At 35.0% G+C, this 20,071-nt stretch overlaps 2 protein-coding genes and 1 long non-coding RNA gene across 7 annotated transcripts in view; 1 reads left to right on the top strand and 2 right to left on the bottom strand.

Annotated features, from left to right (window-relative positions):
- Positions 1 to 3,872, bottom strand: part of Bma (SCY1-like protein bma) — a 29,894-nt gene extending 26,022 nt beyond the window's left edge. Inside the window, exon 1 of one of the 2 annotated variants that reach the window (XM_083034053.1) lies at positions 3,257 to 3,872. The gene's annotated coding sequence lies outside the window, so the exon portion shown is untranslated. The remainder of the gene's footprint in view (positions 1 to 3,256) is intronic. The other variant, XM_083034054.1, reaches the window with a different exon arrangement.
- LOC145933969 (DDB1- and CUL4-associated factor 11) lies at positions 1,817 to 15,858 on the top strand. 4 transcript variants are annotated; one of them, XM_083034064.1, is made up of 10 exons: positions 1,817 to 1,866; positions 11,351 to 11,444; positions 11,678 to 11,927; positions 12,108 to 12,254; positions 12,330 to 12,523; positions 12,596 to 12,688; positions 12,948 to 13,161; positions 13,342 to 13,497; positions 13,584 to 13,690; positions 14,090 to 15,858. In XM_083034064.1, exons 1-10 carry the CDS (start codon positions 1,832 to 1,834, stop codon positions 14,147 to 14,149), a joined length of 1,350 nt encoding a protein of 449 aa, XP_082890190.1. In that variant the 5' UTR covers positions 1,817 to 1,831; the 3' UTR covers positions 14,150 to 15,858. The 4 variants fall into 4 exon arrangements, with proteins under 4 accessions (XP_082890190.1, XP_082890192.1, XP_082890193.1 ...); XM_083034066.1 differs by lacking the exon at positions 1,817 to 1,866 and adding an exon at positions 2,303 to 2,394; XM_083034067.1 differs by lacking the exon at positions 1,817 to 1,866 and adding an exon at positions 10,851 to 10,894.
- On the bottom strand, positions 4,028 to 18,950 carry LOC145933971 (uncharacterized). Its single transcript, XR_014424958.1, has 3 exons — positions 18,222 to 18,950; positions 17,543 to 17,576; positions 4,028 to 4,517 (listed from the first exon to the last, which is right to left on the bottom strand). It is a non-coding gene; the product is annotated as an uncharacterized LOC145933971 (long non-coding RNA).
- Between the last annotated feature and the right edge of the window lie 1,121 nt (positions 18,951 to 20,071).

Raw genomic sequence — 20,071 nt, forward strand, 5'->3', positions numbered from 1 at the left:
TTTGCGATATATCGGAACGAACGACACGACACGACACGTTAAAGATTCTTCTTCAAGAGCAGTTTGTTACACACACGCAATCGAGTGACATTCAAATCGGTCAATTCAAAATTCGTCAGGTGATTGATATTGTTAATTTGTCGAACACTTTTTATGTACATAAAAAAAGACAGTTTCAAATTTTTATCAAATATTCTTTAAACGAATATGTCCGGTTTTGACATAATGATGATCCGTAGATCTATGGATTTGACGCTATTGAATTTTGAATTAATAAGAAGACTTGCCAATATGTATGTGGATTGGGTTTATAAGTAAATATAATCAAAGCGAGAGAGAGCCCAAGTAGCACGGTAGATCGGTTGTAGCATTCTAAATTCCACAAACTAAAAAGCAGCTACAACCGCTCTCCCTACGTTCCTCAATGCTAGCAAGTCGTAATCAATAATGGAAGGGCAAATGTTGTTCTCGATGAGTTCATACAATATCTGAATTGTATCCGAACACGCTTTTTTAATCGTATTACCTCATTTCGATACTGTTACTTCATATTAATGAAATTGTAGCCAATTTTTAGTATGCTCTCCAAATGTTAGGAAATACACATACACTATCGGATTAGTATATTTCTAACTGAAGTGTAAAAATATAAATTTCGAAAAGTTATATACAGTAGGATACATGTAGAATGCTTTCAGCGGGAAATTGTTGATGAATTTATCGTGCAAGAATTGAAATAATTTAGTAGAACACAAATGTAGCGAAGAAACAGGTAGCTTCTTCATTTAATTTACTATGCGTGAAGAATTGTCAAATATTATTCATGTACAGGTTGTGCGTTCTCCTTTTGCTACCTGGAGAGAGTTTACTTATTTATGTACATATGTACTTATAAGCGCACGAATAATGATCTTTATGTGTGTATATTTATTTTTGTTTTGCGATACATCGAAATGCGCTACACGAGACGTTGAAAGATCCTTCCTCAGGAACAGTCTGTTAAACACACGCGTACAATCGAGTGACATTCGAATCGGTCAATTTAAAATTCCTCACGTCTCGTTTCGCGATCAGTTCGTTGTAACACGTGATTATTAATCGCGCAGACACACGCGATTGATATTGTTAATTAGTCGAACACTTTTTATGCGCGTTACACACATAAAAAAGACAGTTTTCAATTTTTATCAAATATACTTTAAGCAAATATATTTGATCTTGACATAATAGAATCGTAATAAAAGCAGAAATTCTCTGCCATTGAAATTGAAATTGGAAAGGATACAGGCAGCTATCAATGCATATAACCATTAGGCTTATACGAGATATATGTAAATATAATCAGAACGAGAGAGAGAGAGAGAGAGAGAGAGAGAGAGAAAGTTTATTTGTACATACGTACTTATAAGCGCGCGAATAATGACTTCTGTGTGTATATTTATTTTTATTTTGCGATATTTTGAAACACACGACACGTGGAGACGTTGAAAGATCCTTCCTCAAGATTCTCAAGAACAGTCTGTCACATACACGCATACAATCGAGAGATAATCAAATCGGTCAATTCGAAATTCGTCACGTCTCGTTTCGCGATTAGTTCGTTTTGATTTACGTAATTAATCGAAGAAACACGCGAGTGATATTGTTAATTACTCGAACACCTTTTGCGCGCGTTACAATCATAAAAAAAGACAGTTTAAAATTTTTATCAAATATATTTTAAACGAATATGTCTAATCCCGACTTAATAGATTATAGATATGTAGCAAAAATATATTGTAAGAATATATGGTATTTAAGTGAGTCGGGAATTATAAATAGATTTGATGCCATGAAGAAAATCAATGGAGCTTATATGAACCATGTGTAAATATAATCAGAACGAGAAAGAGAGAGAGAGAGAGAGAGAGAGAGAGAGAGAGAGAGAAAGAGAGAGAGAGAGAGAGAGAGAGAGAGAAAGTTTACTTGTACATATGTACTTATAAATGCGCGAATAATGACCTCTATGTGTATACATTTATTTTTATTTTGCAATATATCAAAACACGCGCGACACGAAGAGACGTTGAAAGATCCTTCCTCAAGATTCTCAAGAACAGTCTGTCACATACACGCATACAATCGAGAGATAATTAAATCGATCAATTCGAAATTCGTCACGTTTCGCGATTAGTTCGTTTTGACACGTGATTAATCGAAGGAATACGCGAGTGATATTGTTAATTAGTCGAACACCTTTTGCGCGCGTTACACTCATAAAAAGACAGTTTCAAATTTTTATCAAATATACTTTGCAAATATGTTTGACCCTCAAATAATGAGTATAACTGAAGAAGAATTCAGAGCCAATTCTGAAATCATAATTAAAAATCTGTTTTATCTGTTGTACCTTATGTAAATATATCAGAAGAGAGAGAGAGAGAGAGAGAGTGTGGGATGAAGAAAGAAAGAAAGTGTCGAAGAGAGAAGAACAGTTTTTCTTGTTTGGCTCCCCTTTTGAGAAGAACTTTCCATGTCGAAAATATAACTCCTGATAAAGGCATTCTTCGTTCGTTCTCCTTTCTTTCTTTTTTTCTTTCACCGTGAGAGAAAATAATAACAAAGTCACACACACACACAGAGACATACACCCTCCTCTTTTGTTCCGCGCTCTCGCTCTCTAGGATTAACGTTCGCGGAATTTTAATCGCGCGAGCCACGAAAGACGCGAACAGGCCAGGAAAGGGCCATAAGTTTTCGTCTTATTGACGTTAACGGGCGTTATCCGCTCCGGTAAATCGATATTAAGCGCGCGAGCCGTTAACGTTAGCAAGCGCACTCCTCTAATCGCACCCCCGATCTTGGAGGCTCGGTTTCTCGCCCCGCGGCGACGTGCGGCGCGTTATCCTGTCGGATTCCCGGTGCGACCCCAATCTCGCCCCTGTTATTCCCGCGCGTGTAATCCTTCTCGCGCGCTCCTTCCTTCCTTCCTTCCGTTTTATGTCTTTTCGGGCAAATGCGAAAACGCGAATCTTGCGAGAGAGCCAGCGCGAATCGTAAAAACGGAGCCATAAAGCGCGGAAGAGAAGATCGCGACGACCCGCGGCGAAAATCCCCGAAAGGACCTAATTATGCACGATATTGCAATATGTACATCATGAGTATATATATATATACACGCACGCAGATACATACATACAAGGAATGTAAAGTACAAAAGGCGACAGACCTATACGGATGGATAGACAGCCAGGGAGCGCGAGAGTGTGTGACTCACCTGTTGCCGAACGATATCGGGAAACGCGCGACAGCACACCACCGTACATAGGCTCTCTCTCTGTGCCGTGAAGAGAGGAAGAGGAAGACCGGAAAAAGAATGGAGAGAGACACCCGGTGGTCAGCGGCTGCTGCGGGGCGAACGACGACGACGACGACGACGACGATGCGATGATGACGGCGGCGGCGGCGACGGCGACTGCGAAAAGGGGTTAGTAGTGCTAGTAGTCGGTCACAAAGAGTTGGCGCGAACTCTCGAGCGAGTAGAATGAATATAAGGGATGCGCGTGTCACACGCGCGCGCGGGGTGAAAGAGGACGGAGGGAGGGGGCGAGCGAGCACTCGCGCGCGGATAGCGCGCGCCCCTGATATCGCGTGTGTGTGTATATATATATAATATGTATTTGTATGTGTGTATATATGGTCGTGGACGCCGCGCCGCGGCCGACGGATGCGCCGATGGTGCGTCGCGACGATGGACTGGCGCGCTCGGAGGAGAAGAGGATCCTGTTATCCTGTAAACAGCGCGCGATCCCACCCCCTGCACACCTCATCCCCGCGCCGTCGACGGCGACGTCGGCGTCGACGTTGACGACGACGGCCGAGGAGAATCTACGCGCGTGCGCGCGCGCCCTCCGCCTCCTGGCTCTCCGCCGGCGCCTGGCGCAGGTCCTCGCCCGGCTCCGAGCTCAGGGTGTAGGCCTCCGCGTTGCCTGGAAATTATAGGTCTGGGTTGCAGGGTAGGTAGGTAAATAGGTAGGTAGGTAGGTTGGTAGGTTGGTAGGTAGATAGGTGCTGGATATATATAATATATATATATATATATATGTACGCGGGGGATGTATATACATATATGGGGGAGAAAGGCGAGGAGAATGGGGATTGATGCGGGATATATATGCGGGGTGTTTTCCTCTCCCTCTCGTCGAAAAACCTTGCCTGCCTGCCTGCCTGTCTGCTTGCCTGCCTGCCTGCTTGCCTTCCTGCCTGTCCGCCTGCCATCAATACCGCCTCTTCAGCCTCTTCTACCCCGAAACGTCACGTAACGATGAGCGATTGTCCGCTGACTGGCCGGCCGGCTGATTCGACTCTAATTGACTTATTAACTGAATCACTGACGAGACCGATGGTCCTCCTAATCCTCTATTTGAGAGCGATCGCTCCGGAACTCTCTCGTGTCATTTTTGTCTTCAGTTTTGTTTCGATTCTCTCTTCAAGCGTCGTCTCATTCATCATTATCGAGATGCAACTTTCAAACTTGTCTGAAAAATTAAAAGATAGTGTGTAATTTATATATCATTAATCACAAGCTTTAAAGATAAAATTTTTGTACTATTTTATAAAGTATGCTCGAAGGGAAATGAGGTTTCATATACCGTAAAAATTATATATATTTCCATAATTATTTCGATGCGCGCCTATTATCCTATATTAACGAATAAGATCCTTGAATTTTCTTATTTTTCACAAACTTAGAACGTCTCGATGACGCAATTAAAAAGAGTTTGCGGAGGAGTAAATGAGAGGCGCGGCGTGCAAAAATAAAAAAAAAAAATGATGGAAATTCGAAACTTACAGAATCGCGCGAAATCGTGCTCGAAATGAGTCTCGCTCAAATTACGACGGGCTCATCTCGTTCCTGCATTGAACTCCTCGGATCTCGTTGCGTATACGCGTACGTACCCTCTGACGTCACGCGCGCTGCTCCAAATCAGAAATACGAGTCACGGTCGTACCTATAACTCCGCATTGTAAGCAAGCTTGTTACGAGTCAACGAACCAATCAATGGACCGATCTAATTTCGTCGTGATCGTGCTATTGTGTCCGTCGCGGCGTCTATTGTACATCCGGCCCGATCGGATCTCTTTCACAATCACAATCCGTTTTCCCGACGACGATTCGTGTCGGCCGGCAAATTTATGTCCCAATGAAATTTCGCGGACGCGCTCGTATAAAATTCTCCTATAAAATCGCGACCCCGAATTAATCGCGCACGCGCCCTGTCGGCTCGCTTTAATTAAATCGGACACGGTTTTTGCGGAGGGAAATCAATTATAAAATGCAATTTTTCGAGTGCAGCCATTTCATAGAAGAATATTAAAAACAAAATTCCACGCGAGTGATGCGTCGAGTCAAAAATAAATTGTTTTTCCGGCACTTTCTAATTATTTAGTTATTTTTATCTTGCACTATATATATAGATATATATAAAAAGTTAAATATATATGTAGATATATATAAAAAAAAATTCCTTGATAGAAACTCAAAAATCTAAAATTGATGATATCGATTTTTTTCCGCATAATTGTGTTTAATTAAAATCGTCAAATATACGCTTATTAGTGATATTTGTAAGAAGCTCGCGTTTTTTTTTGCCGTCTGAAATATTCGCGACATTTATATTTGTAATATACCTTTTGCTCAAAGTTAGGTATTATAATTTGTGTGTGCTCTGAAATATGATTAATTATAATTATACAATCAAGTAGGCGTAAGTGTTTGTAACGTCGATATTTACAACTCGCAACTCAATTATTGACACGCGCAAATAGAGAGTGAAAGTTATTAATACGAGTATGTATGTATATTTAGATTATATAGATTTATTTTAGGTAGATGTATATCATAGAGGCAGATTCTTTGAATTTTTGACGGCTATTTATTTCCTGTACAAAACACCGAGCTAGCACATTATTTACTATCGATCTTCGAATATTAATATTAAAGATTTTACGAGGCTCAGCCTTTTAAATTGAAATCTTCTGAAAGTAGAGTTCATTCTTCAAATTAACGAAGGGTAATATCTAGTGATTTCTCTCAAGTTCAATTTGCGAGAAAAAAAAATAGAGAGACGGAGAGACGACCCTTCTTGCGTTTCGAGCTCTCGTAAATTATCTGGTATTATAAGGTATTTTCAACGAATCGGCAGTCCATATATACCGTGAATTATTGCGATGAATATGAAATTGGAGCGCGATTGAAATTCACTGCATCAAACGCATTATCGTGCAAGTACCATTTTCAGAACGCGCTCACATCCGGAGCCGGAGAGTAGCGAAGCGGGCGGCTTCCGCTCGTATCGAACCATTATACAGATACGATTACGCGCAGGACAATCGGAAATAGCGGCGTAACATTTGCTAACGCTATTAGGATTCTCCCGTGCGTGATCGACAAGGCCGAAGGTGATGATGCGTCATTGGACGATGATAGGCGCGAAAATCTCGACCAACGAAAAGCTTGCTTTTATATAAACTTTTTTTTATCATCCAAAAACTGTCGAATATATTTTTAATTGACGTTGGATTCATTAGATAATGTAGAATCGATTTTTAGGGAAAATATATTTTTAGAGAAAGATCGTGTTGTGTGTATTCCATATTTTTGCGCTTAAATAGAAATTCGACTGGTGTAAATTCTAGTTAAAGTTGATTAAAAATTATTTTATCATTCATTTAGCTTCTCAAAGATTAATACGCGAAAATAATTCTTTTGTTGAAAAAATTATGAATGCCTCAAAATTATTTTATTAATTATTATATAATACCACAAGCTTGATTATATTACCTAATTTATCGGACATAATAGAGTTAATCTTCTATTATAGACAACAGTAGATTTTTAGAGAAAGATCGTGTTGTATTCCATATTTTTGCGCTTAAATAAAAATTCTACTGATGTAAATTCCAGTTAAAATTGATTAAAAAATATTTTATCATTTATTTAGCTTCTCAAAGTTGAATTCGCGAAAATAATTCTTTTGTCGAAAAAATTATTAATGCCTCAAAATTATTTTATTAATTATCAATACCACAAGCTTGTGATTATATTATCTAATTTATCGGACATAATAGAGTTAATCTTCTATTATAGACAACACAGTAAATATCTGATTTATTAATCAACTGTAATTATTTAATCTATTAATCTTTAATCTTTTGTTCCCGCGAGATAATAATTTTCCGCCCCTATATGTTTGTTTACTCTATAAATGATTAAAGTGCAGAATTTTTGAATTTTCCTCCATCTACGTAATACGACATGATAAACCCATCATATTTTTAATTAATCACATTTTATTTTTGAATCGAGATACAACAAATATTTTTCGCGATTATATAGAAATTTGTTTCGCAATATTTTCTCTTCGCAGAGAAATAATTACAATAAAAAAAGTTTTATTTATTTTTTTCTTCTAACATCAACTACGCAATCGATAAAGAATTTAGTAAAGTATTAAAATTTTATCTGTCTATTATAATATGTTTTCACAAAGTGTAATTATCATTTCCATTTCGCGATAATTAAACATGAATACAGAGATGCTTCATTAAAAGACTATGATGCAAAACAAAAAATTTGTTTTTTCCTTTGCATTAAATTTGTTGTTGAATATATATTTTTTTTTTTAAATAATAAAAATTAAAACAATATTTTTAACGAAAAAAAAAAAACAATCTTCATGCAACAAACACATAGAATATGCATTTCGTATTGAGCTTATTATTCGGCGCATCGAATATCGAATATCAAAATATTAATCGTGCGGATGTATCGATAAAAATATAATACTTAATGTTGAAATATTGATTTAACCGCAAAACTAACCGCATCCTTGTATCGAATTAATCACTATTTTCCGGTGTCTCGCCTCATATAGAATTCGGATTGTCGTTCTTACAAGTTTAATCCAAATTTATACGTTCGTCCCTCCCGGATAAATTTCTTTTAATACCGCTATCTTGTAGTAATCCCTTAGTCCGTCTTTCGAATCGCGCGACCTTTGCTTTTATCTTACAATTAAACTTTTAAACACGATTCCAAAGTTTGGAACATTTACCGCAGTACTATATATATAGGATAATAAATACGATTCTATTTGCATAATCAGACAAATACTTCTCGAGAAGAGCACGCATTTTCGCAAGAGATTTAACGATAATAGATTACAGAAGAGGCAATTCATGAAATTGTTATGAATGAAACAAATTATAAAAAAAGAAGACGCGACGAAAAGCATGAGAGAATCGATTTGCACGAAATGCGTATCTACATATATATATCTTACGAAAAAAATATATATTTAATACATCATATACACATGCAATAATGTATTAATATTAATGTGTATATATATATATATATAATGATAATAATAATAATAAAACGGGTAATGTATTAATAATACATTACACATTTTATTATTATTATTATCAATATATATATACATTATTATATTATTATTATCTAATTTACATATATATCATTCACAAGCGATATATTTTCGTACATCTTACGAAAAAATGTATTAATGCATCATATACACGTGTAAATAATAATAATAATTATTATTGTTATTTTTATATATTATTGCATAATATATATTATATATTATATATATCATTCACAGACGATACATCTCTGAAGATAGAAATAGAATCGATAAAAATATCATTATAGATCAATTACAAATAATAACAATAATTATAAATAATAGCAAAGGTTGTTGCTTTAGAAATCATGAACTTTTCAATTTCAATATATTATTGTTATTAATTCTCAATTGAGTTTAATGCTGATCAGAAAATAGATATTGATTTTGATGTTGGAAAAAAATATGTTTTTTTTATTGCTTCTGTAATTATTTGCATCATTATTATATATGTATAAATTGTCAGATCTGTATATTTAAAAGGCGACATTTAACGAATGATAGATATACATATATAAATACTTGATTTCCGTAAATGCGTCAAATGCACTAAATTGTTTACAAAATGAAACAAAACCGCGGATCTCGAAATCGCACCGACCAGTTTATTATTTTGAATGTCGATAAATACGATACGCGTAATCCACGCGAAAATATATATGCGTATTTATTTATGTATTGTTTATATTAATAAGAGACGCTCAATGTTGCACGAAATCGCGAAATTGTTTAGAGCGTGGGTCGTGAAGTATAATTTGGAATCATCCTAACGCACTCGCAGATTCTCGAGATTCAGAAAAATGATACTCATCGATGATATTTACCATATAATATTCATCAAATATCTCTCCCAGTATTGAATTGTAAATAATTCGATTATAAAATTTGAATTAGAAATCTCTCTTACCTCGTTAGAAATTCACGATTTCATATCGACAATGTACTCTTAATATCGCAGGCGTCCGTTAAGGCTCCTGGGTGCTCACCGCGGCCATATTGGATTGTGACGTCAGAGGCGAGAAAGCACACGCTGAAAATTCTTAGATGCCATTTTTTAATGAAAAGATATTTCGATTAAACAGCACTTCAGATGGCTTTAGTACACTCTTAAAAACTCCCGAAAACTATCCTTTTCCCTTTATAATCAATCAACATCTGTAAAATGATCGAAATATTAGACTTTGACATGCGGAATGACTGCGCATGTGCAAAGACCAGACGGACTGGGCTTCATAATATTACATTTTACAGCTGTTGATTGATTATAAAGGGGAAAGGATAGTTTTCGGGGTTTTTTAAGAGTATACTAAAGCCATCTGAAGTGCTGTTTCATCGAAATATTTTTTTATTTCGAAATGGCATCTAAGAAATTTTAGCGTGTGTTTTCTCGCCTCTGACGTCACGATTTCGACATGGTTGGAAAGGAGCCAGGAGCCTTAAGGCTCCTGGGTGCTCACCGCGGCGATATTGGAATCGTGACGTCAGAGGCGAGAAAATACACGCTATTTTTTTTTAGATGCCATTTCTAAATAAAAACATATTTGCATAAAATAACACTTAAGATCTCTTTAATACACTTCTAAAAAACGCTGAAAACTATTCTTTTCCCTTGACAGTCAATCAACAACCCTAAAATGATCGAGATATCAGACTTTGACATGCGGAATGACTGCGCATGTGCAAAGACTAGAAGGACTGGGCCTCATAATATTACATTTTACAGCTGTTGATTGATTATGAAGAGAAAAAGATAGTTTTCGGCGTTTTTTAGAAGTGTATTAAAGAGATCTTAAGTGTTATTTTATGCAAATATGTTTTTATTTAGAAATGGCATGTAAAAAAAATAGCGTGTATTTTCTCGCCTCTGACGTCACGATTCCGACATGGTCGGCAAGGTACCAGGGCCCTTAAATGTTAAAGCTGGATATGGAATGAGTAAAGAGCGTGAGTGAGAGAAGAAAGCGTGCACAATTTTTATGTTCAAATATGGCGGAGTGTTTAAACACCATAGACTTTTACATATAAATAGAGTGCGCACTCTCTATTATTTTATCTCACTAATTCACTTACGAACATTCAAATAGGAGGATGCTAGGAGGATGAAAAATCTGCACCGCCTAGAAAGCTTAGAATTTGCAGTAACTCTCTTTGGTCGGTATTCATAGTCCGTTCTTATATTTAAGATCGTCTTAAGATCTCGTTCAACCAATCAAGAGATGCTATGCGAGCATTTGATTGGTTAAACGAGGTCTTAAGACGATCTTAAATATAAGAACGGACTATGAATACCGGCCTTTGAATAGAAAAAGTCTATGGTAAATACTAATAGAATTTACATAGAGCGATTGGCTGTTTGCAAGTTTTCAAGGCTGACTTGGCGCGATTGAAGCCGTATATATGACATACATACGGTGGATAATATATACGTACGTAACACGCAGGCGCAGGAAAATATATCTAATGTTAAATCTTTCGTATGTCGTGCTGCATTTTTCTCTCTTTCTTTCCATATTAAGCGATCGAGCAATCTTTCGTGCATACATATGTGAATCGCGCGGTTACGCAAACCCGTCTGTACAGAGTTAAATCCGTCGACTATCTCTTTCGCGCGCGCTTTTTTTTTCCTAACCTCTCGACTCTCTGTCACTCTCTCTTGTTCCGGTACAATTCTCGCTTATGACACGTCGCGTTTGACGTTTCCCCGAGTGATCGCTGATCTTCTCGCTGGTCGAGATCGAAAAAAAAAAATCGAGGAATCGCTTTATTCCTCGCCTGCGCTATGCGCAGGTTCAGGTTATTTGGACCTGTCAATCGTATAACCTAACTTAACCTAACCTCTCAGTCTCGTCGAGTAATTGTCTCGATGCTTTTTTCTTTTTCAGCACAAATGGTTTAGAGGATAGAGATGAAGAATCCGAACCAGAACATCCACTGGTATCGAGGTCGGGCTTTGTTCCAGATACAACCAGGCTAGCGGTGAGCCTATTTTGTAGAATAACTATTCTTGTGATTGAATACGTTGTGTAGAAAATTCTTCTCGCCTCTTTCTTTTTTTTCGTTCGAAGAGATAATGAAATATATATCAAATTTTTTGAGATATATACTCATCTATTATTACTTTCCACTTTCTGTTGATATTTGTTAATATTGATTGTCCTGTGTATCATGTGCAATTTGCATTAATCGTAACTTTGTACGATGCTTTTTAGGAAAACAACATAAGTTGTTTGACAGAAGAGGCCTCTGGGATAGCGTATACTTCTAGACAACAAAATAAGTCCATCGTACCTGTGATACAAAGACGAAACCTCAAGCATGATGATTTAAGCCCAAGTGAAAGATGTAAATTAGGAAATAGGTTTTTACCAAATAACCACTGTACGTTACAGAATTATAATTCTAGAGTATCTTGTGGAGTATATTCCAAGGATGGGAAATATTTCATCTCTGCCACTCATGGTAAATTAAATCGTTTACATATATCACATGTTATTTCATATGAAAAGTCTCATGCACATTGTACATGAATTAAACTCTTTGCAATGTGTAATTTTCTGATCTCGCAATAAGTTATCAATTGTCCATTTACGTTCAATGTGTCAAATCTTTGCATATAAATCTTTGTTCAAATCTTTACAGATAAACTTTTATGTTTGTATCGTACACATCATGGTAGATTTGAGAAATATAAAGAAATGCAGGCACGCGATGTAGGTTGGAGTGTTTTGAGCATAGCATTTTCTCCAGACAATGAGTACATCGCTTATTCGAGTTGGTCGGAAACGCGTAAGTATATTGTGATTACACGACGTGCGTTCACAGTTCTGATGCAACATACATTTTTCTTATATTTTTTTACAGTTTATCAATGCCGTCTTTTGGAAGAGGAAAACGCTTCCAGTTCTCAAATGGAACAGCTACATTTAGTACCGACTAGCCGACCATTTTGCGTGTTTTCAATAGCCTTTTCGAGTGATGGTAAAGAGATTATCTGCGGCGCCAATGACAGCTGTATTTATGTATATAATCGTGAGCGTAAAGAAAAAGTTTTGAAGGTTCGTAAAACCATTAGCTAGAGAGGAGAGGACGTGTTGGCGATTTTTTACATAAGGCATTAATTTTTACAGTTTCAAGGTCACGACAGGCATATAAATGCTATAAGCTTTGCTGATGACACTTCACAAGTCTTCTTCAGTGGCAGCGACGACGGATTGTGTAAGGTAAAATTTAACTGATAATTTTCCGAGAAACTTCTCTCTTCTTCTCTTTCTCCAATGATATAAGTCGTGAATATCATGAAAGAGAGCATTAAAATATTTTTATATGATTAACATAGTTAAAATAAGCGATTATTTTCGAAAGTTCTCTCTCTCTCTCTCTCTCTCTCTCTCTCTCTCTCTGTATGTATATATATATATATATATATATATATATATATATATATATATATTAGTATTTTATGTCTTTCTATCGGTTTAGGTATGGGACAGGAGAGATACTTCCCGTGCGATTGGAATGTTTGCCGGTCATCGAGATGGAATCACGTACATCGATTCACGCGGTGATCAACGATATTTAATATCCAATTCTAAAGACCAAACCATTAAGTTGTGGGACATGCGCAGATACTCCAATCGTACAGTCGACCAACTTCCGTTTTGGGATTACAGAATACACCGTCCAGATAATAACAGTAAATATTCATTCAAGCTAGCTAAAAAAAGAAAAAAATGCTCAGAGAGACATTGTTTTTATTTTTAAATTATTTGGATATGTATGTATGTGTGTACACACACACACACACGTCTATAATGATAATTGATTGTTACGTGCAATCGTTAATTTTATATATATTGATATTTTGCTGTTTTAGTTCGAGAATCGATATCTTTATTAGAAGGCGACACCAGTATCATGACATATCACGGTCATTCCATTCGTAAGACTTTGATACGTTGTCGTTTCTCGCCAATAAATACAACTGGCCAAAGATATATTTACACGGGAGATGCGAGGGGTCGACTTATCAGTAAGTTTTGATCCCTCCGAGTTATTGTAAGCAAACTCATAAATGAGCAACCTGGTTTTACACACTTTTATTTTTCTCAATTTCAGTATACGATCTTCTAACGGGAAAAATAGTGCACAATGTAAGAGGTCATAAAGGATGCGTCCGTGATGTTAGCTGGCATCCACATGGCCACAATATCATTACCTCATCAGTAAGTAAAATCATTGCAAAGATATATTTTCATATGTGTTGAAACGAAAAATAGTTACAATTGCTGTCAACAACGAGTTTGTTTCTGATATATGTTAATAAAATGTTATATGTTGAAAAATCTGTTTAAAAAAGGGCAGAAAATATTTCGAAATGTGTGTTTTATTCAAAGAAGATATAATCGGGGAAAGAAAAAAAAAAAATAAAAGGGAGATAGTTTTTTTCACAATATTCGAAAGAATTTCTTCATATATATACATGACGATTTAAAGTTGCAATATCTTCTAATCCGCCATTCAAGACAGTACAATACAAACTATTATTATAAAACTATTATAAATTATTATTATTATAAAGTAAAATAATTACGCTATTTATAATTTATATTTTATGCTTATAGTGGGATGGTAAACTAGGTGAATGGACCTACAAGGATAATATGAGTGCCAATGTGGAATAGTAAGAAGGCAAGAAATATGTGATTACTAGTCTCATGGCGAAGTGAAAGAATAGTTGAATGAAGAAGAAAAGATTATTTATTCCTATGAAAAGAGAAAACAACAGAGAAATCTTACAAATATTGCTGCAATTGATCCATATTTATAAGATTTCTGTTTTTTCCAAAGCAAAAAAGAGTTTGTTTAAAAAAGAAAAAAGGAACAAATTTGATTTGAGAGGCAGGGAAGAGGAAACAGCTATCGATGTCAGGCTTCGCCGGAGTGCTTTTGACTTTCCAGAATATAAGTAAGCGTTGCACAAGACTGAACAAACACGCTTTTTTCCGCCCGCGTTTGCGTATTTTGAGACAAAATAATTCTCGCCATGATTGTTTTTCGCGTCATTGATACAGGTTGAAGAATTGGTACAAGAACACCATTACTCAATCTGTTGTGATGGCACAAAAACAATCTATTCACACTATGTACGCTACGTATATATTTCTTCCTCTTTTCACATCGTTTTACAAATGTTTTATACTGCAAAGAGGTAAATCGTCGTCTCGTTTTTATGAAATATTTGACAAGCTTATTCTATTAAACAATTTTGGTTGATAATATTATACAATCGGTTTTTTCCCTGGATTGTGATTTTTATATTTGGACTGCTTTGATATAGCACGTAAGCTAAGTAAATTAATTATCTTCGAAATGTGTGTTCCTTTTTTCGAATATATCTCTATAACTCATAAATTCAGATAGTCCCAGCATTTGTTTTTAACTATGTAGAATAGTTTATCGGAGATTATTGTTTCATTTTTTTTAACAGTAAGATATTCAGAACTGATCGATTTTGTATTAATGAGGGGAAGACCTTATTTTTCACAAACTCTTGACTTTTCTAAAAATAATCCTATATATCTTCCCAATAGTTCGCCGAAAAAGAATAAAAACGAATAGAAACGAAAGAAAATAAAAACAATTTTTAACATTAAAATTGTCTGAATGATTCTTGATATTGCTCAGATACTCAGGTAAAAACTCGACTTCTGCTAGCACAAGACTAAGAGAGAGAGACTTTCTTTTTGTAATATTTTTAATTTGTATAATTATTAAAATCAGCAGCTTTTATCATTTTATTACTGCATAAGGACATATTCATTCGCAATTTTAATATACGATATCACTGGCAAAAGTACAAATCTTGGTGCTTTCAATATTAAAGGTGACAACTTTGCACAATATTGTAATTTCATTAAAAATTAAGTAGTTTTGCATTATTTTGATATATAATAAGAACAATATATATAATCGTAATACACCTCGTTTTGTGCTACATGCAGTACTTATTAAAATCCAAAGTGCACGTATAAACACATATATACACATAAGCGGTTTTCTTATTATGCAATTATTTTATCGCGGTGTCAAACAAAACATATTAATTTGAATATATGTACATGCATACATACATATTGAAGTACAAATCAGGGGATGAACACAGCTCAAAATTATTAAAATTATTACGCAGCGACAGAGAGAAAGAGAAAATCGCTCGTGTATGTATGGAGTTTTAAAAATTAATTAACTTCATAATTTTATTATAAGAAATAAGCGACTATTGGGTGATCCATGATTTCAAACCAATTATGAAGCCCTCACATAATTAATGTACATTTTTATATCAATAAATGTAACATATTGTTGGTTTAATATAAGAACGATTATTATATGTGTGACTTGACATTTTAACATTACATTACAAACTCTTTCAGATGTTATTAATACTTTTTAAATACTTTTCTTATCAAACTTAAAAAAAAGTAAAATTGTATGCACAGACACACACACAAAACTTTAAAATATTTTTTAAAAAGTCCTTCAGAAAAAATAATTTTACTATATATTACACTGTATTTATAAAATTAAATGATAAAAAAACAGAATAATTAAGAGCTACGGACAGTAATTATTGCGCAAATTATATGAAATTGATCTTTATTTATTTAATGATGATAATTGAATTCATCATCATTAAATAAATAACGATCAATTTCAACATTTGCGCATTGAACGTTAACACGTAATTTGATGCATGCAATTACGTAATGCGAAATCCAACACGCGCAAAAAAAAATAAACAAATAAAACTGTGTGCAACTCGCACTCGCGAATTTCTGTTCTGCAAGATCTTGGAATCAATGTGACATTACGGAAGCCGCGTAAAACCGGGCGATAATTGATTTAACTCGCGGAAAGACAAGAATTTGGAAGCCGCACAAATTCCGATGGCGATCGATCGATCGTGATGTAATTCGCGAATGTTTGCGTCGGCGATTACAAGAATATAACACGCATAAAAATTATATATATACTAGAACACTACGCGCGCACCATTCCTCGATTTGATATAAAAAAGAATGAGATGTTTAACTTGATTATTATTTTTTGACAGAAATCAGCTGATTAAAGCGTTAATTTGCTAATTAAATTTTAAAATAAAAATGTTATAAAAATTAAAATAATCATGTTACAAATAATATGTTATAATACTTTAAACTCGAATAATATTTTTTGACAGAAATCAGCTGATAACTGTCAAAAGATATTAATCGAGTTTAAAGTACTGTAACATTTTATTTAAAACATATTATTTTTTAATTTTTATTACATACTATTATTTTAAAAGTTAATTAACAAATTAACGTTTTAATCAGCTGATTTGTCATAAAATATTAATAAAGCGAAAATTTGATAATTAAATTTTGAAATAATAATATGTTGTACAAAATAAAATAGTAATATGTTGTAAATTATATGTTATAATACCTTATCTGCAGTTAATATTTTTTGACAGAAATCAGCTGATAACTGTCAAAAATATTAATCGAGTTTAAAGTGTTATAACATATTATTTATAACATTATTATTTTAATTCTTATGATATATTTTTATTTTAAAATTTAATTACAAATTAACGCTTTAATCAGCTGATTTCTGTCAAAAAATATTAATCGAGTTAGAATAAACTTTATATCATTTTTTTTTTTTATATTCTTTTTAATGTATAATATGTTATAATACGATTAATTTAAGATTTTAATTCTTTTAATGTGTAATAAGTATAAAAATAAAAAAAGGTAAATTTAGATATCAAATAATTTGCAAGAATTATAAAATAAGAATAAAAAGAATTTTACCGATACATCTATTATTGCAAATTATATTATAATTATCAAAAATTATATATTATATTTATCAAAAAATTATTCCTAATACCCTTATCTAATATCTTTAATACCTGTTATCTTATATATATATATATATATATATATATATATATATATATTAAAATATTTGATATCATTTTCACAAATATATTACCTTAAAATTTTTTAAAATAATTCATCACTCACCAATTTGATGTGCGGAATTGTACACAATGTTAATCTGTAAAATATAAACGTATAAATATTATATAAAACAATTCAAATAAAATGTAATTAATTAAAATTAAAATATTTAAATCATTTATAATATTTCAAATTATTTTTTGAAATATTAAAATTAATCTGAAAATTTAAATATTAATTGTAATGTTTCAAAAAATGATTATATTATGCGCATAGTTAACTTTTGTTATTTACTTTAAGATATTAAAAAACTACATAATTTGCAAACAAATATTTTTTAAAGAAAGATAGAAATAATTATAAAAAATATTTAAATTAAAATATTTTACTATTTATTTTTACTATTAAATTAAACTATTTTAATAAAAATATTTAATAATAAAAGAATTTAGGTACGTATTACATTCGCATTAGATGAATAATTATATCTCTACATATCTCTTAAATATAATACAATATAGAAATTGTATTTTATATATATATACAAATATTTATTATTATTAAATTATTTAAAAAATTATATTTATTATTAAATATTCCAAGTATTTCAAAATATAAAATCCAGGATATTTTATGTTCATTATTATACAACAATGTAAAATTTGAATCATTATCGCGAAGATAAATAGATAATTTCACAAATAACAAATGAAAAGTTAACAAAATTATAAATCATATTTACCCTATCGTTGCTCCGCCGTTGCCCGATGCCTCCCCGGGCCTCCGACCTCTCTTTCTCTCTCTCTCTCTCCGTTCCTTTATGGCACTCACACTCACTCGAAACACTTGCACTCGTGTTATTTTTTTCGTTCGCGACGCGCGGCGACGCCCGAATTTTAGATATCACATTTCGACGCGTTTCGGTAAAACGCAAGAATCGCGAGAGCTCATTCGCGCGCGAATAAAACCGATGCTCTGTTTTCGCGTCGCCGCTTTTTTCAAGGCCCATTTATCGGAAGGCCTCATCGAACGACGATGATGCGGCGACTACTTCACGACGCACTCAGGAGTCGCCGATATTCCAAGAAATGGGCACTACATTTCACTATGTTTTATATATCACAATTGAAACGACGTAGAAATCGGATCGACAACGCTGAAAAACTCCGGAAATTCGCGTCGAAAGCGCAACGGTAATTCGATCCGCCCGTGGAATAGTAGACTCGCTCGTGTAATGGACGCGCCTGCGTAATGGACTCGCCCATGCAATCGCCATCACGATGTCGTACACGATTTCGCGACGCGATCGGATTTGTACGATAATTAAGCACGTAAAAATACTAAACTCACACTCGTACTGTCGCGGACCGGAAATGAGCACGCAAACGTCGATCGCGAACAACCGGAAATACACCTAAAAATAGCTACTGATGCCAGACTGGCATTGCCAGATACGGAACGCGCAACACGTCGCGCGGTCGCGGACGCCAAGATCGTAGTGGCGGGGAGGGGATTGCCGCCGAGCCGAGCGCCGAGCGCCGAGTCGAGCCGAGCCGAGCCGAGCCGAGCCGAGCCGAGCCGAGCCGAGCTCCGAGTTCGCACGTACGCCGCGCCGCGACTTCTCCCACTACGTCACTACGACCTTGGCCTTGGCGTGCTGCGCGTCTCGTAACTGGCAAAAGCCTGTCTGTTACTAGGTGCATTTTCGGTTCGTGATCAACGTTTGCGCTCTCATTGCGACAGTACGAGTGTGAGTTTAGCAGTGTTTTTACGTGTTTAATTATTGTACAAATCCGATCGCGTCGCGAAATCGTGTACGACATCGTGATCGCGATTGCACGGGCGAGTCCGTTACGCGACGCGACGCCATTTCATGAGCGAGTCTACTATGTACACGGGCGGATCGAATTACCGTTGCGCTTTTGACGCAAATTTTCGGAGTTTTTCGGCGTTGTCGATCCGATTTCTACGTCGTTCAATTGTGATATATAAAACATAGTGAAATGTAGTGTTCATTTCTTGGAATATCGGCGACTCCTGAGTGCGTCGTGAAGTAGTCGCCGCATCATCGTCGTTCGATGAGGCCTTCCGATAAGTAGGTCTTGAAAAAAGCGGCGACGCGAAAACAGAGCATCGGTTTTATTCGCGCGCGAATAAGCTCTCGCGATTCTCGCGTTTTACCGAAACGCGTCGAAAATGTGATATCTAAAATCCGGACGTCGCCCCGCGTCGCGAACGGAAAAAAGTAACGCGAGTGCAAGTGTTTCGAAAATTTCAACGGAACGACATGGAGAGAGAGAAAAAGAGAGAGAGAGAGAGAGAGAGAGAGAGAGAGAGAGAGAGAGAGAGAGAGAGAGAGAGAGAGTGTGAGCGAGAGAGAGAGTGGTCGGGGGCCGGGGGAAGCATCGGGCAACGGCGTAGCGACGATAGGGTAAATATATAATTTATAATTTATTTAACTTTCATTTGTTATTTGTGAGATTATCCATTTATCTTCGCGGTAATGATTCACATTTTACATTGTTATAGAGATTTTTTCAACGTGCATATGTTATAAACATAAAAAATAAGAAATGTTTAATAGTTATTTTA

This window comes from Prenolepis imparis, unplaced genomic scaffold (genome assembly GCF_030444845.1).
Source record: "Prenolepis imparis isolate NDT839.2.m4 unplaced genomic scaffold, iyPreImpa1.0 SCAF_3, whole genome shotgun sequence".
Lineage (NCBI taxonomy): Eukaryota > Metazoa > Arthropoda > Insecta > Hymenoptera > Formicidae > Prenolepis > Prenolepis imparis.